We start from the raw sequence: 23,873 nt of genomic DNA, 5'->3' as shown, positions 1-23,873 counted from the left end.
GATGTTAAAACAACTCCAGCTTTTCTTCCTTTCCTTTCATCTTAAAAATCTCATTAATCATATTAAAGCCTCAGGTATAAGACTGTCTAAGCAGCCAAGGGAATCAAATGTCTCCTGGACCAGCTCAACTTTACCCATCACAACAGTGATGGAGAGGCCTTGAGGCCCTGTCTAGATGCAAGTCCAGGAAAGAAAGGTGAGCATCCTGCTTGTGGCTTCCAACTTCATTTCAAGTAAAATACTGTTCCCCCCCCAAAAAAAAATGTAATAAGAAGTTGGTTCTATAAAAGCAAGAGGAAAAGTCAAGCATAGTGGTGCACACCTTTAATCTCAGCACTTGAGAGGCAAAGCCAGGTGGATCTCTGTGCCCTGTTTCAGGAAAAAAACAAAAAATAAAACAAACAAACAAAAAAGAGGAAAAGCAGCTGGGCTGTAGGCAGAAGAACTGTACAAAGGAAAGAGCAGCAGAGAGCATCCTCGGCTCAGGACTCAACACTTCTCAAAAAACAGGCACAGCTTAAAACAGACAGAAAGTGCTCTGAGCCTTAGAGTCTTAAAACAGATAATCTCAGGAACTTATTAAATATTCCTGCTCAATGTAAATACAGGGTAACCGAAACATTAACAGTTAAAAGGAGGCCAAGAACTACATGTGAACTTGGGCAGGCTGAACCTAGAAATATGGAACCAATGCCAAATTCAAATCGCTGCCATAGGAAGAATCAAATACCTCAAAACAAGTTACAAACAGGAAAGCTGAATAATCCCTCTTGTTAAACAAGAGAATACAAGAAATAAAGGATGTTACCCTGTAGAGGTAAAGGACAGCTTTGTAAAAACAATGGGTAATACTATAAAGCCAAAACAATAGCCAACACATAAGAAACAGTCATAGAAATGTGCCACTACCTGATTGAATTCTGGTTCACAGAACACTCTATACAAGCATTCCGAAGACATCTGAAGCATTCAGTGATTAGCTGAAGACTGGAAGCCAGATGCTCCACTTGGGAAGGATCCCTGCAGGCCAGCTCAACAGCATGAGTAGATTTCTTTAAGATATCCAGGACTCTCTGGAAGATTGTTCTGGGTGCTGTTTCCCTGGAAGAAGATAAAGTTGTTATAAACTGGAGTGGGAGGAGGGGCTAGGGGTGGGGGGACACATGGGACTTACTGACTTCCAAATGTCCCATCCCCAAAACTGCTTTACCTACTCGAGGCAGGGGAAGCTAGATTTGTCTACTCCAGCTCCTTCATTATGAAACAGAAGTTATGAGCTGCAGTGTAGACTGTGTAGCTACTACATGTGGGGTACTGCTGTTAGTCCTTACACGTGTTCTCTCACTACCATTGAAATAATCTTAAGATCCATTTTATAGGCAATGTAAGAGAAGAAATTGCTTACCCACATCACCTGGCCAATGAATGCCAGAGCCATAATCCCAATGAAAGTTCTCTGATTCCAGTACTTGCATAACCCAGGATAATCCAAATCTAGTCTAGATAAACTCTCTTGCTTATGGATTTGCCATGGGAAACAGTATTTAGAAGGACTAGGTAGAGGACAAGAGAGCATGTCACTCTTCTCTATAGATCCTATGAAGCCAGCAACAACCACACCAAACTTTACATGTGCAACTGCAAGTGAGAGGAACAGAGGAGGGTTTGTAGTGTGCCAGTCCCCATGAAGATGAGTGCCCAGCAGAAAGATGATCTACAGTTGCGTTCTCGGTCACCTCAGTCTGTGCATGCTTCTCATGCCAAAAATATAGCCTACTATCATTCCTAGGCTGTGAAGATGACAATTTTTAGCAATTTGGTACCTAAATGAAAGCCAATTTCCTCATTCCATAAATCCCCTAAAGAAACAGCAATCTGCTTTTAAAGACAGCACAAAAGCTGGGATGGTGGTGGCACATGCCTTTGATCCCACCACTTGGGAGGCAGAAGCAGGTGGATCTCCGAGTTCAAGGCTGGCCTGGTTGATAGAGCAAGTTCCATGTTAGACATTTATGAGACTCTTACGGACAGTCCTGACCATCTGAATGTTCTCCTCTGTTCTCAATGTAGAATGACAGGATTAAGCCAGACCACAGAAACTGCAAACTAGTAATGACCTTGTACTGCCTGGACATGATCAAAAACATTCCATAAATGTCCCTTCCTTCCAGGACCAGGGACATAGCACATGGCTTTTTGTGTATTATGTGATATCTATCAGTCTTACAGAGACAGACATCCCATGTTTTCCTATGGCTGGATCTTTGATAAATCTAAAGGCAAATATATAGCTCATGTTTTAAAATATAAATTCCACTTTATCTAGCTTCTCTCTTCTCCCCAATTTCCTCATTTCTCTTTCTCAGACATAAATAAATGGGTGGCCAGACTCAGGGCCTTCCACATGCTAAGAAACTGTCATTGACCTACAACTCTACCCTCTCCCCTTACCTTTTTTTTTTAATTTATTTAATTTTAAGACATTTGAAATTTGTTTCAGGAAAGAGGGTATTGATTAATTAATGAAAAACTGAGAAACACAATTGTCTGCCTGCTCCCTTACTTCTCCAGTCAGTACTATCTCCAAGGACAGGTCATAAAACTTTGACCCAGTGTTTCAGTGACTTAGTAACCAAACAAAAAAGTGAAATTCACCAGCCTAGGCAACTGTATCAAGCAATTACACATGTAAGACATTTTTGCTGACAATACTGTCATGAAAATTTAAAAGCATTCAGGATTAATGAATATGCTGGAGAAAATACCCAAGAGTTTGAAACACACTGAAGAATGGCAAGAGTATCACAGTTTCTATGACAAAGTTCAATCTACCTGTATGTGTTCTGATGTGTAGTTTCAACATTTACTATTTGGCCTTACATATAAAAACAGAAGTGAGGGAGCTCATGGCACCATACTTGACTAGTATGCACAAAATTGTAGGTTCAAACTTTAGCAGTGCGAAAATAACAAGAAAACAGCTCTCCAACTAGACTAGTCTCCAGTAGCTTCTCTATTCTCCTCGGATGGCTAAGAGATGTGCAAGCACACCTGGGATGACGGAGTCCGTCTGAATTCTTTCAGCTAGCCCTTCCCAGTCTTCAGACGCCACTGTCCACAGTCTTCCCTTGAAGACAGTCACCCCTTGATCTCTTACCAGCTGTCTCTCTAGAAGCTGACAGCTAAAGCAGCACATGGTTTGAACAAAACTCTGACTACAGACTAAAGAAGACAGGTGTTCTCAAGAACAATGGTGTTTTTATAATGTAGAGACCATAGAAGAGTTAAGTTCATGAACTAACCTACGAAGATAATTCCCAGTCTTACATATTCACTTGTCATGGATGCACTGGATCCTTACTATACTTTAATAACAACAAACACAATGAAACTAAACTTAAGACCCATCAAAAGACTCCTGAAATCCAAATAATATAAATAGTTTCTACATAGTAAGCTCACATGGCACATCTGTCAGATGCAAAATAATTTGTGTTTGTAGAACCAAGAAAAATAACTCGGTAGAGTGGTCATTTTTACTTGCTCTTCCCTGGTTCTAGTCCCATGGGTTCCTCAAAGCACCATGTATTTCCAATTTTCTGTGCCCTTCCACCAGCATACACTAGGCACATTGTCCCCACCCAGTTCTTTGCCTTCAAAAACTTGGCCTGTGATTCTGATTCTAAGGAAAATATTCTACCATTGAGCTACACCCTCCAGCCTAAACATCTTTTTTCCAGAAATCTTGTGAAGACCACATCCCTGGTGAAACTCCAGTGTCTGCCCTATAACTCTGTCCTCCTGCAAACTAAGACTAGCTGACTCTTTTGTAACTCTAGTCCACTGGCACTCACTGACAGATTTTTTTTCTTTTCTACCTTAAATAGCAAGGGCATTTGGCACAATGAAAGTGGTCCAGGACTGTACCTTGCTATCCAGGAAAGTCGGTGCACTTGAAGACAGTACCTTAGACATTAGCTTAATTCATTTTCTTCCCACTAAGAGATCCACATATTCTATATGCAGAAACTAGAAGAATAGTCACCTTGTAAGATGTGGCTCTAATGTAGATATATGTCTTGTGATTCCTATTTGGCGTATTTCATTTCTCCTTCCCCATTAATTACTACAAACAGATTAATTTGTAAGGACAGTCTATATAGCCCAAATTAAATGTATTTTAAACTTCTCGAAGGTGGAGAATGTCTTAAATGTTTGTTTCCATCTATAAAAGCTGAGAAAGAAACAACAAAAAACATCCTTCTAGAGTCTTATGGCAAATAGCTATGGATTCTAATAACCCTGCCTGAAATAATACAAACATGAGCACTGTTTATTAGAGGATGAAGACGCTCTTCTCAACAACAGTAAAGGCACTCACCTCTCCCCACTACTCTCCCTTCTCCACAGCCTTGAAAGAAAACTACTGAGCATTACAGTTCTGCGCAGTCTGTTCACAGTCAGGACAATGTAATGTATCTAAATATGTAATGATTAATGACAATGGAATAGCTGGTAAAGATCAGTCAGTCGCTCCCATATTCCAAACATTATTAATAATAATTGCTGTCAGTCCTACTTTAACCAAACTAACAAAAATATTCACAGAGGCTTTAAGAAGCTTAGCTACTTCATTCACAGAAGGCAGAGTACTTATGGAGACAATTAAACTTCAGCCGTTAGACGTTCCTATTAGATAGGAATGCATACCCTGAAGACAATGTATAAATGAAATGTTGTATTAGAGGACAAAAAAATTCCTTTGAGTTACACAAAAGGTAGAATTTCATTTCCTTCAAGTTTCAACACATTTGTTGGTCTTGGCAAGTCCTGTTTGAGTAAAATTAAAGAAAACTACCTATGATTATATGTCACAGGTTAGACAAGCCTAATATACCATGTGTACACACATTTTACAGTTACATTTATCAGTGGACCTCCTACTGAAAAGGAAACTAACTGCTAGACATTGTAACTGCAGCTAAGACAATCACACTTATTTAAAAATTATTCTAATACCACCACATTTTTTAAAAAGCAGGCTTATATATTTATAGTAGTTTAACCACTGCTGCTAAGAAAAATAGTAAAAAGTTCATAGATTTTTTTTTTCTAACCACTAGTTGTTATATAAAACCAAATTTGTCTATTGATTTGATCTGGTTGATCAAAAGCAGCAGAAATTGTGTATGATATATATCATATCATATCATATCAACTGACACAAAGAGCTTACAGCAAAATTCTGAACTCCACCTTTACCAAGACCGAGGCTCCTTTGTACACTATCCTCTTCTCTCTCCCATCCAGGCTCAGGTGGTCCCTGACAGCCCTAACCAATCCATTTTGCTGGGTCACAAAAGTTATGCATAAAGAGCATCTCAGCAAATATTTTAGGCTCTGACAGCCACAAACTTCCCAAAACAACTTATCAACCCTGCTCTTCATCAGAAAAGCAGCCTTAGATGACACTTAAACAAATGAACAGGGCTAAGTTCAAATAAAACTCTACTGTGTTAGGGCTGCAGACGCAGCTCCCTGGTTTAAAAGGACTACTGCTTTTGCAAAAGGACTGGAGTTCCCGCCCAGCACCCTCATCAGGCTGCTTACAACCACCTGTAACTTCCGATCTAGTAGCTTCAACACCATTCTGCCTGTGAAGGCATTGGCAATCACGGACACGACACCCTCCCAGACATACTCCTAATTAAAAACAACTCTTAAAAAACAACTTCATGTCAGGTGGTGGTGGCACACGCCTTTAATCCCAGCACTCAGGAAGCAGACAGAAGCAAGTGGATCTCTGTTAGTTCAAGGCCAGCCTGGTCTACAGAGCGAGATCCAGGACAGGCACCAAAACTACATAGAGAAACCCTGTCTCAAAAAACAGAAGAAGAAAAAAAAACCTTCATGATGGCCAAGCATTTGGCTCACTGTGCTGCAATCCCAGCATCTGGGAAGCAGAGGAAAGGGGATATCAAGCTCAAGGCCATCCTGGCCTACACAGCAGGATCTTGTAAAAGAATACTCTCTTGTAAATATCACAATTTAAAGTTCCCATCACTTTCAGGTGGCAACTACTTAAATGTAAAAACCACCCTCCACTCATAGGCCGTAATAAAACAGGTGGTGGGCCAGGTCCGGCAACTCCCGTCTTAGCAAGATTCCTAACTATACCACCGTCCTCTCCCAGCCGCACAAAATCATGTTTTCCCCTCTCCCGTCATCCTCATCACAATCATTTCCCATCAGAGCAAATGCAGGTCAGCAGCACCGTGCTAAGGAAAGAAGAAAGGGCAAAGTAGCAGGGAGATGAAAGCAAACGCTAGGTCAGATACAAGAACCCAGGAAAGAAGTGTGTGGGACAGACACTTAGGGCAATGCTGGCATGGAAGGTGTGAAGGAGAGGGGTGCCTACTCCAGAGGTGGGGTGTGCACTGCCTGTGACAACTACAATCCAGAGGCATACCAAAAAAGAAGCTTCAGGTACTTAGAAATACAGGAGAATAAAACCACCAAACTGTGGTAAAGAAAGAATACATGTGAGGGTCTGGAGACACGGCTCGGCAGTGAGTACCTGCTACCCTTGCAGAGGACCTGAGTTCAATTCCCAGTATCCACATCACAACTACCCATAACTCCAACTCCAGGTGATCTGATTCCTTCTTCCTATGTCCACTGGCATCAGGCACACACATGGTGCACATACACATATAAAGGCAAAACACTCATATTCATGAAATAAACCTAAAAAAATTAAAAGAATGTATGTAAAACATTACTAAGATGCCCAGCAGCGGTGGTGCACGTCTTTAATCCTAGCACTCAGCAGACAGAAACAGGCAGACCTCTGTGAGTTCAAGGCCAGCCTGGTCTACAAAGTGAGTTCCAGGACATCCAGGACTGCACAGAGAAACCCTGTCTCAAAAAAAAAAAAAAAAAAAAAAGTAAATAAATAAACTACTAAGAATTTTACTTTAAAAAAAAAAAAAAAAACAGTTAAAAAGCCATGTCTGAGGGGCTGAAGAGATGATGGCTCAGTGGTTAAGAGTACTTGCTACTCTTATGGAAAACCCTGGTTCAGTTCCCTCTACCCACAGGGCAGCTCACAACCATTGGTAACTCAGGGGATCTAATGCTTTTTTTCTGGCTTCCTCAGGCACCAGGCACACGTGATATATATGCAGGCAAACACTAACACACATATAATAAGTAAGTCTCTCTTTTAAAATACAATATTTGAGTACAGAAATAAGGTGTGTGTGTGTGTGTGTGTGTGTGTGTGTGTGTGTGTGTGTGTGTGTAAGCGGGGGGGGGGGGGGGGGGGGGGGACGACCCAACTATATTCATTCCTGGAAAATTTGCTGGGAGGCAAAGGCACAGCTGAGATCATAGAAAGTCAGGGACCAGAATGGATGAAGCTTCATGAACAACAAAAGATTAATGCATACCATAGATGAGAGAGAATCACAATGCACAACTACCATAGACCGAGGAGATTTGGGCAGTGGGGTGATAATATCTGACTAACATTTATAGGATCTCATTTTAATGACTCAGTGTGTAAGGCACCTGACACTAAGCTTGATGACCTGAGTTTGGGGCCCAGGAGGTAGAAGGGGAGAATCGAATCCTGCAAGTTGTCTTCTATTGACTCCACTATGGCACATACAGTCAAACACACACACATACACACTCACACACGTAAATATTTTATTACATATAATGAAAGTTTAAAAGAAAGAAAGAGCTAGGCCAGGCATGGTGGTGCACGCCTTTAATCCCAGCACTCAGGAAGTAGAGGCAGGTGGATCTCTGTGAGTTCAAGGCCAGCTTGGTCTACAGAGTGAGTTCCAGGACAGCTACACAGAGAAAACCTGTCTCAAAAGAAAAAAAAAGGGGGGGGGGGGAGAGATGAGGAAGCAGGAGAGATGGCTCAGTGGTTAAGAGCTGCTATTCCAGAAGTCCTGAGTTCAATTCCCAGCAACCACATGGTGGCTCACAACCATCTATAATGGGGATCTGATGCCCTCTTCTGGCATAAAGACATACATGCAGATAGAACACTCATACACATTAAATAAATAATAGAAAGAAAAGGAAGGAAGGAAGGAAGGAAGGAAGGAAGGAAGGAAGGGAGGAAGGAAGGGAGGGAGGAAGGAAGGAGATCATAGGAACAGAAATGAACACACTACAAGGCCAGCGAGGTAGGCAGAAATCAGATTTTGATTTTTCCCCCCTGTGCTGGGACCCAAAGCCTTGTACTTGCTAGGTAATACTCAATAAATAAATAAACAACCTAGGGTTAGTTTGGTTAAACCTAACCAAAGTGAAAGAAATCTCTACAATGAAAATTTCAAGTCTTTAAAAAAGAAAACCAAAGATACTCAGACTATGGAAAGACGGTCCATGTTCCTGGATGGGTAGAATTAATATGAAGAAAATCTATACTACCAAAATTAATCTATATATTCAATGCAATACCCATCAAGTTTCTAATGTCATACTTCACAGATCTAGAGAAAACAATCCAACAATCTTAATGAAACTATAAAAGACCACAAGTAGCCAAAACAAATTCTAAGGAGAAAGAAAACAACTGGAGATATTATAATTCCTAGCTTCAAATTATACTACAGAGCTACAATAAGAGAACAGGGGACCTAGAAGGTAACAGACAAAAAGCAATAGTCACTTTATTTTCAACAAAGGCATCAAAAATACACAGTGGAAAAGACAAACAGCACTGACAAACAGCTCTGACAAAACTGGATGTCCCCCTGGGGAGAAAAAAAATTTGATCGTATCTTTACCCTATACAAAAGTCAACTGGAGGGGTTGGGGATTTAGCTCAGTGGTAGAGCGCTTGCCTAGCAAGCTCAAGGCCCTGGGTTTAGTTCTCAGCTCAGGCAAAAAAAAAAAAAAAAAAAAAAAGTCAACTGGAAACAGATCAAAAATCCTAAATAAAAACTAAAACATTGAAACTACTAGAGGAAAACAGAATAAACGCTCAGCAAGAATGTTCAAAAACAAACAATAACAAAAAAATCTCCAATAGCACATTAACTTAACTAGTCCCAAGAATCCACAAACGAGATTCCATAAATTAAAGTTTTCATACAGCAATCAATCAATCAATAAATCAATCAATAAATCTATCGGTAAAGCAAACAGAGCCCACAGAATAGGAAAACATCTTCATCAGCTATACATCAGAAGGGGATAACACCCAGAATTTACAAAGAACTGCAAAAATTAAACTCTAAGAAAACAAAACTGCCAATCAACAATCGAGCTAATAAATTAACAGACACTTCTCAAAAGAAAAAATATAAATGTCCAATAGCTATTTTTAAAGAGGTCAACATCGCTCTTCATGGGGAAATGAAAGTTAAAAGCACTTTGAGATGCCTCACTTCAGTCAGAATGACCATTATCAAGAAATCTAACAACAATGTTAGAGAGGATATGGGAAAAGAGGAACCACTGTTCACTGCTTGTGGGAACGCAAATTAATACAGTCACTATGAAAACAAGTTTGGACGTTTCTCAAAAAGTTAAAGATAGCACAATTAGACCACTCCTGAGCATACCGAATCTAAAAAGCCCCATACCCCACCAGAGATACTTACACATCCATGTTTATTGTGGCTCTATTCATAATAGCAAATCCATCAACGGATGGAAGGATAATAAAAATATGGTACATATGTATAGTACTAGTCAGTTGTAAAAATAAAATCAAATCACTGCTTCTTGGCCTTTTGGCTAAGATCCAATACAGCATCTGTTATCATCAGTTTAACAACTGGTGTGTCCTCTAACTGAGGAATAAGTTTAAGTGGGTCTTTGGAATAGAAGCTCTCTCCATCTGCTGCACACTGACAGATATTGTATACTACCTCAGAGAACAGGGCACCCCTTCAGGAGGCGTTATCATTCTGATCAGATAAGAATGGTGGGTTTACAACTTATAGCTAACATTCTCTACTTACTGTGCTAGAAAAAAAAACACGCCTGACTATAAAAAACAAGGAATAAAAATGAAATTTGCAAGGAAATTAATAGACCTCGTAAGTTTAATATTAAGCAAGGTGACCCAAATTTAGAAAAGAAAAACTACATGTTCTTTCTTATACGCAGATCCTAGCCTATAATGTACATGGTGTAGATACCCAAACCAGTATAAATGTGGGGAAAACCTAAAAATTTAGAAGGAGACCTAAAGAGGGTAATATTAGGTGATGAAGAAAGATGGAGTATAGACAAAGGACTCATACACCAATTGTATAGTAACACACACCTCTAATCCCAGCACTCAGAAGGCAGAGGCAGACAGATCTATCCAAGTCTGAAGCCAGCCTGGTCTGCATAATGGGTTCCAGGTCAATCAGGGCTACAGAGTGAGAACCTATCTCCAAAATAAAAGGTCATGAAAGAAGATATAAAGCTCATTTTTTTTGAGTTTCAACTCCAACACAATTGTGGTAGATAATAGGGCTTCAACTTTCTGTGTTTTGAAGTAGCAAGAACCATCTCTGCACTCCAAAAGAATCCACGTGTTGGTCTTTTGAGGCAGTGACTGTGAAAGTCAGGCTTTCTTTTGAATTCCACTGACCAGCAGTGCAACAGTAACTGGGCATGATTAGTCTCTGAATACATTTATTGAATTGACACATTCAGAAAAAGTGATTTTTTAAAAAATTATTTTTGAGAGGAGGGGGTTTGTAACCTGAAATTTTTTCTTTCTTTTTTGTTTAAAACTATATCAAATTATTCTATTATAATTATTTAATATGTAAGTTGTATTGCTATACTTAAAGAATGGTTTTACTTTTAAAACAAGGGGGGGGGGGGCTGCGGGGAGCATGCCTTTAATCCCAGGGAGGCAGAAGCAAGCGAACTCTGAATTCAAGAGGCCAGCCTGGTCTACAAAGTGAGTTCTAGAACAGGTTCCAAAGCTACACAGAGAAACTGTCCCAAAAAGCCAAAAAGAAAGAAAAAAAGAGACTAGGTCTGAGAGTTGATGTTTATGTTAATAAACTTTATTTAGTCATTTCACATTACATGGATATCAACACATCACAGTGTACCCCATAAATGGGTACAATTATGACTTACCAAAAATTAAAGGCCAGTCAGCATTGTTACATGGCAATTGTCAATTTAAAGAGACCAATAGACTAAGCGTGACTGTTTTTCCTCTAGCCTCATTCAGTTATTTGGGTAACAACAAAAACAAGTAGAATTTAACTGCAGATGGATGCAAAGCAATGTTTAGATCTGTGAATTCAAATGGAACTAAGAAGAGAATGTGAAATTAGAAAGGAAATGAAGAACAAAGAGTGAGGGACAGGAAACAGAATCAATAGGCAGGTTAGAGCAGGGGTCCCAGAAATGGGGCAAATGAAACTGAGCATGAAGAAAGCAGCTAGATTAAAAATAAGGTCCATGGGGTTGGGGATTTAGCTCAGTGGTAGAGTGCTTGCCTAGCAAGCACAAGGCCCTGGGTTCGATCCTCAGCCCCATAAATGAATGAATGAATGAATGAATGAATGAATGAGGTCCGCACAAGGTGTAACACGTGGCAATGGGAAAGACAGAACACTTAGAACTTGAGTTCACTGACAGTCAAGGAAATGAGGTTGGGCAATGAATGGATTACCCATGCAAACCCCAAAATAATGACCAAGATTGAAGATAATTAAAGCAATACACAGTTAAGAGCACACTAAAGCCAAACTTCAAAGAATAGAATGGAGTGGCCCACAGATATCTAAACTGCAAGACTGATTCAACAGGCAGCATACTGTCATAGCATGGACAAAAAGTTGGAGGGAACCAGGCAAGGGGGTGCAAGTCTACAGTCCCAGTATGTAGGAGCTAAGGCACAAGGGCTGAGCTAAAGGACAGCATGGACTACACAACAAGATAGTGTCACAAAAAACAAAACCAACACACAAACAGAAGGGCTGGAGAGATGGCTCCATGGTTAGCAGTGTTGGCTGGTCTTACAGGCAGCTCACAAATGCATGTAACCCCAGCTCCTCTTCTAGCCTCCATGGGCATAACACCTACAAGCACATACACAGACAGATACACATAATTACATAAATAAGGTAGAGAGCCTGACAAGAACAAGAGTGGCGGCGAGAAGTCTGATTGACCGGTGACAATCAAGGGGAATACCTGCCCATCTCAAGCTACAGCATGCAGAAGACAGAACCCCTCCCACTGTTGAAAGCCTCTGGGAAAGGCTTGTCCTCCGAAGGTGAGTAGCATTTCTAACAAAACGTTTACTGAAATCTTATTCTGAATGGCACTGAGTTCACAGGTAAACCTGAGAAAAATGTCCTTGTTGTTGCTGTTTCAATAATATACTGACACATTTCATCACGTAAGTCTTCTTTAATGTCTTGTGATATCATTTCTATTCTCTCTGGTGAGCATGATCATGATAATGGTGACCAGGACAAAGACAGTAGCTAACATTTAAACTGTTCTTATCATGTGCTAGCCACTTTCTAGGGGTTGTACACATTAACTTCTCAGTGGCAAGAAGGAAGCATAGCTTATCTAGTCTCACAGCCAGAGAACCTGGCTTAGCTGAATAACCTCAGGGTTCCTGTGCTTTTCAGTATCCTGACTCACAGACCACTGACCACGCCCGAGTCCAGTGACCACTACAAAAGACCGAAGAATGAAAGAGCTAAAATGCCCTTCTCAGGGTCCTGGTAGTCACAAACATACCTTATTTGTTTTGATTTGCTAGCTCAAATTCTTTCCTGACTACTTCATCCACTTAAGATAACTGCTATGAGAGGTGGCCTCACGTTGAGTACTTCTGTATTTCGAAGCTGAGTCAGAACACCTTACCAAATAGCTCCATGTGTATTCCAGCTCGTGGCATAGGTAAAAATAAAGGAGACGGCCATCACATAATTCTTTTTATAGAGGAACTTGATGTTCTCTCAAACAATTGAACTGAATCATGGCTGAGTCAAAATGCCATATGGCATCTAAGCTGATGACCTGTCTGGGTTTTTTGTTGGAGGTAGGGGGTGGTGTTTTGTTCTTTTAGATCACTCAAAGACTTGCTGACCACAGGCTCAATAATATTTAGGGAAAATCCATGTGTATGAGTGTACACAGACAGATTTAGATTTTTTATTCCTGTGGTATGCTGACCTCTGAAGGGCTTAATCTATTTGCTTTCTTCATGAAAGTTAGTCAACATATTTATGCAAGCAACTCAGAATCACAAGTCATTTTCTATCCCTTGAAATCACCCATCTGTTATAATTGATGTTTCCTATATATTTCTAACTAGAGTCTCTTCTGTGCTTTTATTTTACATATAATGGCTCAAGAAAATCATAAAAATACTATCAAATGCCCATTATGTGCTAGATGTGAATGTTAAGAATTGGGAATACAGAATTAAGTAAGAATCCTGCCTCTGAGGGAATAGCACGTAATTAAGTGCTTTCAATACTCTGTGATGGTTTTGAATAGAGGCAAAAATACAGGACACAGGCCTAGAAATTGAAAAGAATTCCAATATTATTTGTTATTTCTGTGCCACTATAACCAAATACCTAACAAAAACAACCTCTAAGAGGTAGGGTTTCTGTTGGCTCACAACTTCAGAGGGTATGTAGACTCAGCCCATGGTCACCTGGCCCTAGAAGCTTGGGTGAAACATCCTGTTGGCAGAAGCATGTAGTAAAGAACAACCTCATGGCAGACAGGAAGCAAAGAAAAGGAAACACATGAGAGGACCAGAGCATAATATAGCCTCTAGGGTAGCATTTCTCAACCTGTTGGTCACAACCCCTTTGGCAAACCTCTATCTCCAAAAATATTTACATTAGAATTCATAACAGTAGCAAAATTACAGTTATAAAGCAGCAACAAAAATAATTTTATGGTTGGGGGTCACCATAACATGAGGAACTGTGTTAAAGGGTCACAGCATTAGGAAGGTTGAGAACTACTGCTCTAGGGTCATATCTTCAGTGACCTACTTCTTCCAACTAGGCTCTACCTCCTCCTTTTTACTACCTCTCAATAATACAACCATATGATGAATTCATCAAGTGAATAATCCATTGATCAAAGCAATCAGGATCCAATCAATTTCCAAAACCCATCAGCTAGCAATCAAGTCCTCACTCTATACATGACTAGTGGCAGTCATACTCAAACCATAACAAAATGAGAACTGAAATGGTAAATAAATTATGAAGAAAAATTACAAGTGTATATGTACAAAGAGATCAAGAAGGTTTGAGGCATTTATAAATTTAATGTCACAACACTTGTGCTATTTCTTTGTTAGTAATTGGAAGCCAAATAGAGTTCATTTTACTATATAAACTATAGTTGCCCCACAAAACTTGGCAAATTCCTTAATCTTCATTGTCAAATTGATTGGATCTGGAACCATTCTAGGAAACACACTTCTAGGCATGTCAATGAAAGTATCTCTGGAGAGGTTTAACTGAGGAAGACTTGACACCCAAACTGTAGGAGAGGGAAAAAAAAAGTCCAGAAAGCACCAGCATTACCTCCACTCCCTACCTCAATTCCTCACAACAATGTGAGATGTGGCGATCTGAATGTAATTGGCCCCCTTAAACTCATAGGTAGCAGTACTATTAGGAGGTGTGGCTTTGTTGGAGGAGGTGTGGCCTTGTTGGAGGAGGAGTGGCTTGTTGGAGGAAGTGTGGCCTTGTTGGAGGAGGTGTGTCTCTGTGCGGGTGGGCTTGAGGTCTCCTATGCTCAAGATATACCTAGTGTCAGTCCATTTCCTCCTGCCTTCGGATCAAGATGTAGAACTCTCAGCTCCTTCTCCAGCACCATGTCTGCCTGCATGCCACCATGCTTCCCACCATGATGATAATGGAATAAACCTCTGCAATGTAAGCCACCCCAATTAAATGTTTTCCTTTTCAAGAGTTCCTGTGGTCATGGTGTCTCTTCACAGCAAGAGAAACTCTAAGACAAGGTCCTACCACTATGCCTTCATGCAGTGATGAACTACATTCAGTGAGTCAACATCTCAAGATGCTATTTGGCAGGCATTTGGCCACCACAGGAGAAAAGCAACAATATAGGTAGTTAAACAAATAATAAATTATCATGGTACCCTGAACAACTTTTTAAGTGTTAAAAATAATTATTATTGACTAGCACTGATAAGAAGTGATTTTTTTTTCTCAATGGAGCCAACTGGCATATCCTCAACGTTCTATTCAATTCAATGTTTACTGAATATCAAAACATTCTAGGCACCCTGCCAGGAGATGCCCCAAACACGATGGTTCCTACCCTCAAAAAGAGAGTTATCCAGTAGGAAAGGACTGGTAGAGAAAGGGTATTCTATTCTAATGAGCTAGAAAGGTGGCCTGGTGGATAAGGTAACAAACCTGAAAACCTGAGTTCAATTCCCTGGACCCCCATGGTGGAAAGAACTCAAACATCCCCCCACCTCGAAAAGTATAAAAAGGGCAGGAGGGGCATTCCACTATGAAATGAAGAGACAGTGAGGGAAGTTCACACCTTAACACCTCCTTCCTTTCTAAGCAATTTAGTATGTTTGGTTATAAAAATTAAAAATGTGTACCTAACTTACAAAGAAGATATATACCTTCACACAAAGAAACTCAATGGGAAGATTCCACTACAGTCAAGTCTGAAACTAAAAAGCCAACATATCCACCTTGAAGACTGATGGAGCAGACAGTCTCAGACCAAAGAAAATCTAAGCAGAAGAGCAGCCTGAAACTCATGCTAGGGGGCCTCAGCCCACAGCTGGACCCAGCCAGCCAATGACATCAGAATCAATTCTCAACCAATGACCAACAGGCTAATCAACTATTTAAGCCATGCATCTTCAGAAGGATGAATTGGACATACAGTCCACATCTCCTGGGGAATTAAGACTCAGCTGCCCATACCAGTTCTCAGCCCCACAAGGCATTCTTACATTAGTTGTCTTATCTTTTTCCCTAGATTTTCATTCATTTTCAGCTCAGCCTCTGGAAACATAAAGCAAATACTGTCTAGCATAGAGAAAGTGTCCATGAAGCAAAACATCTAAGCACCAGATCACTAACAACGTTAACAATACCCAAACCTTCTACTTTTCTTACAGCAAATTTTACTATTTAATTTTTAATATTTTTATTTTGTGTGTACAGACTAATGAGTAAGTAAGCGAGCATGCAAGTACATGTGTGCCATAGTACACATGTGGGGGGTCTATGCTGGCTACTTTTTATGTCAACTTGACACAGGCTAGTCATTTTGGAAGAGGTGGAACCTCAGTTGAGAAAATGCCCCACCAGACTGGCCTGTGGGCAAGCTTGTGGTATATTTTGTTGACTGATGATTAATGTGGGTGGGCCTATCCCAAAGAGTGCAACCCATGGGTGGGTAGTCCTGAATAGTATAAGGAAGCAAGCTGAGCAAGCCAGTAAGCAACACTCCTCCATGGCCTCTGGTTCAGTTCCTGCCTTGACTTCCCTTCATGATAGATTATGATTGAAACATAGAGGCTGAAATAAACCCTTTCCTTCCTGAGTTGCTTTTGGTCATGGTGTTTATCACAGCAACAGAAGCCTTAACTATACTAAGGTCAAAGAATGACTTTTAGGAGCGGTTCTCTTTCCACCTCATTTCTGAGTCATCTTTCTTGTTTCTGCAGTGTTGCTAACTGGCCCACAAGCTTCTTATGGAGTCTCCTTCCTCTGCCTCCCATCTCACCATAGGAGTCCTGGAGTGCTGGAATTATAGATACACACCCAGCTTTTACCTGGATTCTGGGGATCATGTCATTAGACTAGCATGACAAGTGCTTTTACCCACTGAACCACCTTGCCACCGAACGTTTACTATTTACATTTTTCCCACCAGTAGTAATACTTAAGTAGTAAGTAGAAAAGGACAGTGATAGTTGTTCAAATAAAACAGGAAATTAATTTACATGCAGAAAACTGCAATAATATAGCCCATCAAGATATGGCACATTCCCTGGGAAGTTCCCTTACTCTTTTTTTTTTTAAATAATTTATCTTTAATTTTATGTGCACTGGTGTTTTGCCTGCATGTGTGTCTGTGTGAGGGTGTTGGGTCCCCCAGAACTGGAGTTACAGACAATTGTGAGCTGCCATGTGGGTGCTGGGGAATTGAACCCGGGTCCTCTGGAAGAATAGTCAGTGCTCTTAAGCGCTGAGCCCTCTCTCCAGCCCCAAAGTTCCCTTACACTTTCCCTGCTAATCCCACCTCCCCTTGGCAGCCACTGTCCAGGTGTGTATTATCTATCCCTTACGTGGACTAGTGGACCAGTCGGTAGAAGTCTGTGCTTTCTAACTGGCTCTCTTTTTCAGTGTTTCAGGAACTCTTCCACGCTGTTCTGTGTCAGCAGTTCATCACTTTTCATTGCAGAAGTTTTAGCCATTCTTCCAATGATGGACATTTAAGTTGCTTCCATTATTTAGTCATATTAGTTAAGTTGCTATGAACATTCTTTAACAAGTATTTCATGAACATACGTCTTTGTTTAACTTTATGAAAACCTGCCAGTATGTTTCCCAAGGCAGTTACATCTTTTATAATCCCACCAATAACATGTAAGAGATCCTGTTGTTCCATAATCTCACAAAATGTTGATGTTGTCATTTCAAATTTAAGCCATGTTAATCAGCACACAGTTTGTTGTTGCTGTTTGGAGAGGTTACAGTTGGTTAGTTGTTTCTAAATTTTCTGTCTAATTTTTATGTGGATGAGTGTTCTGCCTTCAAGTTTGTATGTACACCCATGCATGGCCCAAGGAGACCAGAAGAAAGCCTTGGATCCTATGGAACCAGAGTTACAGACAGTTGCGAACAGCCATGTGGTTGCTGGGAACTGAACCCTGGTCCTCTGGAAGAACAGCAAGTGCTCTTAACCACTAAGCCATCTCTCCAGTCACAGTCTTGTTCTATATCCCAGGCAGGCCTAGAACTCCCTTGTAGCTCAGGCTGGCTTTATAATGACATTCTCTTCCAAGATTATAGAAATGCAACACTACATCCATATCCATGGGTTTTATTATGATCTTATCTATGTACAAGAGCTCTTTTAAGATACAATTCACAGCATACTATTCACAATCGAGGTATCCAACTATATACAGGTAATATACATATTGTATGTTAATTTCTTAAATCGTGGTGAAATATCTGTAACATGAAACTTGCCATGTTGGCTACTTTTTTTAAGTAATTTATTTGTATCTTACGTGCACTAGTGTTACATCTGTGTAAGGGTGTCAGATCTTGGAGTTACAGATAGCTGTTAGCTGCCATGTGGGAGCTGGGACTTGAACCGAGGTCCTCTGGAAGAGCAGCCAGTGCTCCTAACCACTGAGCCATCTCTCCAGCCACACTCTTGTTGTATATCCCAGGCTAGCCTAGAACTCCCTTGTAGCCTGCTGTGTTGGCTACTTCTAAGTCTACAACTCAACAGATTTAATTTCATTCATAACTCAACAGCCATCACTACTACCTACTTCTAAAATTTAAATATCCAAACTTGAAATTCTTAATCATTAAGTAGTAACTTTCTATTCCTTGCTGCCCAAAACCTGATATCCTCTAAATCCATTTCTCTATGAAACTAACTTATAGTTCATAAATGGAATCATGCAATATTTATTTTTTCAATCCCTTTAATTTCTTGGTGATAATCTATGCTTAGCTTTTTGAGGAACCATCAAACTGGTTTCCATGTTGGCCACAACATTCTCCATTCTCACCAACAACGTATAAAGATTCGATTTTGAGCTGGAAATGTAATTCAGTAGCAGAATACTTAACTCAAAAGTATAAGGCACAAGGTTCAATACCCAAAACCACCAAAAATTTCAGGTATCAGTTTCCACACACCTTCACTGATGCTTGGTCCTTCCCATTTTTCAGATAAGAGCCAACCAAAAGGCTGTAAAGTGCTATCTCACTATTGTGCCCACTGCTTTTCACTGGTGGCCACCCAATCACATTAAGCGCTGAATAATACTGACTAGCATTTATACATCTCCATTAAAGCATAAGAGGTATTGCCTAATTTTTAAAATGGACTACCTTTCGAGTGAATTGTAGAAATACTTTATACATTCTGAAACCATCTTTTGTTAAATATATGTGTCATAAATACTTTAGTCTATGCCTGGTCGTATTGTCTTCTTACAGGGTTTCTCTGTGCAGCCCCGGCTGTCCTGGAACTCGCTTTGTAGACCAGGCTGGCCTAGAACTCACAGAGATCTGCCTGGCTCTGCCTCTCAAGTGCTGGGATTAAAACATGTGCCACCACCGCCTGGCCATCATTTTGTCTTCTTAATGCTATCTTTTGGTCAAGTGTTTAACTTTAAGTCTAGATGGATAAAGTATTTTACTTAAATAGGATAATGTTATTATGTCTTAGATAAATGACTGCTTAGTGACAGAGGTGGGGGCAGCTATGAGTTAATGAAGGGTGTGAATGTGAATAAAATACAATGACATTGTGTATGAAAACATAATAAACCCCATTATGTTGTACTACTAAAAGAGACTGATTTTTAAGTCTACCTAGGTCAAAATGATACTAATTTCTTCTAGATACTTATATCTATATTCCATGTTGAAATATTTTTCTGAATGGTCCGAGGTGTAGGTCAAGGTTCATATTATTCTGATTAATAGACAAATAGTTGTTCCCTCCTTACTAACAATGTGCTTTAAGTTGATTTTGGTTTTAAATTTATAAATACTTTATAAAGAAACTATAGCCAGAAATTGCTTTAATTTATTCACATAATTTATTCAGCATTCAATAAAAAGAACCAAATAAACACAAACACACACACACACACACACACACACACACACACACACACGATAAAAACTAACAATAAAAAGTTATCAGGTCCAGCCAGGCAGTGGTGGTGCACGCCTTTAATCCCAGCACTCGGGAGGCAGAGGCAGGTGGATCTCTGTGAGTTCAAGGCCAGCCTGGTCTACAGAGCGAGATCCAGGAAAGGCGCAAAGCTACACAGAGAAACCCTGTCTCGAAAAACAAAACAAAAAAAAAGTTATCAGGTCCAGTGTTTATAATCATTATGCTTAAGAATTAAACGAGAACATCTATTTCAATGAAGTATAGGAATATAAAAACAGATATACTAATTCAAAAATACAATATATAACACAATGATGGCAGGTTTTGATGAAGAAAAGAGGATTAGAAAACTAGAAGGCAAGTTAAAAGAAAAACTTTAGGCAGAAATTTGAAAAGAAAAAAAAAAAAGTTTAAGAACTGGAAAGATTCCCTTGAAACATCTGGAGTCTATGCTACAAAACAACACATTTACCCAAAGACACAAAAACACAGTTAAGAGCACCTGCTGCTCTTGCAGAGGACCTGAGTTCAGTTCCTAGCACCAATCAATATCAGATGGCTCACACCCCCTGCATAACTCCACTTCCAGGAGACCCACAGGCACCTGCACACATGCACATAACCTAGTAACAGACAGAAAAAAAGTCTCTTTCTCTAGATGGCTCAACAGTGCTCTTCCAGAATTCAACTCCCAGTGCTCACATGGAGGCTCACAACTGTCTATAATGGGATCTGATGCCTTCTTCTAGTGTACAGACATACATGCAGACAAAACACCCAAATACATAAATAAATCTTAAAACAAAACAAAACAACCAATTGGATGACAAAGCAGAGCCAGAATCAAGAACTCTGCACCATCACACAACTGCATTCTCCTTCCAAGCACCTACCCACCAGTTCATCCTTCCTGATCTCCAAACTGCCTGAAACAGGGACACTCTTCCACAACAACAGCAACCACATCTCAGAAGCACCTCATCTTCACCCCACAACAATCCAATGGTCCCTGAGTACTTCCTACTCAATCTTACAACTCCTCAACCTCTATCCTATCTTTCCCACAATGTCCTAATCTGGGTACATTTTTCCCAGGACAGCTGCGAAAACCTAAACATCCCTCCAGCTTCATCCCTCTGCTTCTCTGTTCTCGGTCATCCCCAACAACGGCAATCAGAAAGACTTTCCTCACCTCACAAACAGATTTTATCAAACCACTTCTTTTTTTAATGAAACCATCAGTGGTTTCCCATAACTCCTCTCAGAACAGACCAAGTCAAGAAAGCTACGGGCCTTAATCTTCTCAACAAGTTACATAAAGGAAACGAATGTTCGAATGTCTCCTCTGGCCAAGACATATCTGTGTTGTTTCTCTGCAACTCTACAAAATCAGTATATGGCCCTTTCACAGACACTGCCTTTTCTACCTAGCCCTTGAATCTCTAGTAATTTTACAGGTGTACATCCATATGTATGCCTGATACCCACAGAGGCCGGAGGGGACATCAAATTCCCTCAAGCTGGAGTTGTATGGGCGTGAGCCACTATATGGGTTCTAAGGAACCAAATCCTGGTCCCCTGGAAAAGCAGCAACTGCTCTTAACCACTGACCCACCTTCCCAGGCCCTCTCCAGTTATCTGTCTTTCCTGGCTCTGGGATGCAGCATCTTTACTGTGTGGATCTCTACAGTATGTTTCTACAGCAATCCCCTACTATGTTTGATGAAAGGAATTACATCATATTTGTCTTTGTGACCTCAGCCTCCAGCAAAGACTGTTTCATAGTGCTCAATATATGGTTAACAATTAAGGTATAGTTCCTGGATGGTACAGACAGGCCCAAGCATCAGATCAACCAACATTATGAAATGTCATTACTGATCAGCATCCTACCCACAAACCCAAGCAGCAGTACCCTGGGACCTTCAACACCCTTTTAGATGCACACTCTTCTACTACGACTGCAGATGGGAAGGTGCTCAGACAAGGATCTTTTGTTGTTGTTGCTGTAGTTGAGTTGGTTGGTTGGTCTGTTTTGAGATAGGGAGGGTGTCCCAATGCTGACTGGTCTAGCCTTGAACTCAGAGATCCACCTGCCTCTGCCTCCTGGATGCTAGTATTGAAGACCTGTGCCACTATGCCTGATTCAGTTATCTATCTTTATTTATTTGTTGGTTGGTTGGTTGGGGTTTGGTTTTTCAGCACAGGGTTTGTTTATTGATTCATTTATTTTAGTTTCTTAACACAGGGTTTCTCTGTGTAGCATTGGTTATCCTGGAACTCTGTAGACCAGGCTGACCTCGAACTCACAGAGATCAACTCGCAGAGATCAACCCGCCTCTGCCGGGTTTAAAGTATCTGTTTTTTTAAAAAAGAAAAGTTCCAGCAAGCACTAAACCTACCCAAGCCTATGTGCTCTTTCCACTCTGCTCCCTGCTCTCTGTCCACACACTGTGACTGCATGTTATCTCCCTACAAGAGAGAACAAGGAAACTTTTGTTTACAGATTAGTGATGGGCTGACGGTGGGCTCTGGTTAGACTTTGGCCTCCAGCTGCCCCGGACATGCAGTTCCTGTTCGTCCTTACTCAAGTCCAGCTGGGAGCTATTTTGCCAACATGTCGCAGTAATCTGTATTTCTGTATGTGATTCCTACTTTTACAGACTCATTTTAAAAATAAAACACATTTTTATAAGGGAGAGAGAAAGAGGGAGGGAAGAGAACGAACAAGGGTTCTGAGCCCTCGCACTCCAATAACTAAGCACATACTTGGTACAGGGAAGACCATGACTGTGAAGAGAAAATGCTAATGCGTGTTTAGTGCCAGGTGTCAGGCATGTCACATGCACAATCTCACTAAGTCCTCACTACCATTCCACTGAGGAGCTATCATCCAACACCGTTCCCATCCAGCAGAAGGGAAACTGCAGCACCAACAACACTACAAAACCCAACAGGCACTGACAGCCTCGCGGACTTCGGTTTCCACGTCTTACTTCATCGCAGCATTGAAAACGACCATCCTATTTCCCATTTTTCAGGCCAGAAATAGAAAGGTCAGAGGCCATGTGGAGCAGATGTCAAGAAGCCAGCCGGGATCTGCAGGCTCCTGGGCTTCTTCTCCCTTTAACCCAGTGGTAGAAGCAAGCCTGAACACGCCTCTCCGGGCCACCGCCCTCAGGGCCCCGCCTGAGGAGCCAAACCAGCAGCTTCCTCACTGCCAGCTTGGGGACCAGCCTTGCCACCGCCTCCCCCGCTCAGAGCCTGGGCAAAGCCTCGTCCGGAGCAGGCCTAGGCGCGCGCCCCAGGGCCGCAACCTGCGCGTGGGCCGAGCCAGGCTCGCCCGCCGCCCCGCCTCGCCCGCAGCCCGGCCCCGAGCCCCTGCACGGCTCCCTCTTCCTCCCAGCCAGCAGCCCCTGCGCAGTTACCGGTTCCGCTGCTCCTTGAAGAGCGCCGTGAGGGCACGCAGGGCCTCCAGGTCCTGGATGGGCGCTGGCACCATGACGCCCGACAGCCGGGCGGGTGGCATCCTGGGCGCCGCCATCTTGCCACTCGCTCTGAGCCAAGGCTGGACGAGGCGGAGAGAAGAGCGAGCGAAGGAAGCGGGGTTGGGAGACAGACGACAGGAGAGGAGACGGGGATGCGACCGACCAGCACAGCTCTGGCTTCCGCAGCCCGCGTCACCCAGATCCCGTGCAGCGGCAAGGCAGAGAGCGCGAGACTAGCCGGCTTGCCTCGGGCGGAGAGGACAACGCGGCGCAGCAGGGGGAGGGGGCGAGGGCGGAAGTCCCGCCTGAGGGGAGGGGGCCCAGCGGAAGTCCTGCTTCTGCAAGGGGGGAAGAGGGTGGGGGGGTCTTCGGGTTCTCCGTGGGGCGTCGGGGGCAAAGACGACCCCCTAGAGGGCAGAATCCTGGGCCGAGGGGGGCGGGGATGGGGTGGTGGGCTGTAGC

The 23,873-nt window shown here is 41.6% G+C and overlaps 1 protein-coding gene and 1 pseudogene across 1 annotated transcript in view; one reads left to right on the top strand and one right to left on the bottom strand.

Annotated features, from left to right (window-relative positions):
• Positions 1 to 23,671, bottom strand: part of Atxn10 (ataxin 10) — a 134,612-nt gene extending 110,941 nt beyond the window's left edge. The window contains exons 1-2 of the mRNA XM_036209030.1: positions 23,352 to 23,671; positions 910 to 1,101 (exon numbers count right to left, since the gene is read on the bottom strand). Of these exons, the coding sequence (XP_036064923.1) occupies positions 910 to 1,101; positions 23,352 to 23,467 (308 nt within the window). The 5' untranslated portion in view covers positions 23,468 to 23,671. The remainder of the gene's footprint in view (positions 1 to 909; positions 1,102 to 23,351) is intronic.
• On the top strand, positions 9,749 to 9,924 carry LOC118597544 (annotated as a pseudogene).
• Positions 23,672 to 23,873: the final 202 nt, after the last annotated feature.

Source organism: Onychomys torridus, chromosome 16 (genome assembly GCF_903995425.1).
Source record: "Onychomys torridus chromosome 16, mOncTor1.1, whole genome shotgun sequence".
NCBI lineage: Eukaryota > Metazoa > Chordata > Mammalia > Rodentia > Cricetidae > Onychomys > Onychomys torridus.
Note: the sequence above shows the minus strand (reverse complement) of the source record. Positions and strands in the feature narration are given on the sequence as shown.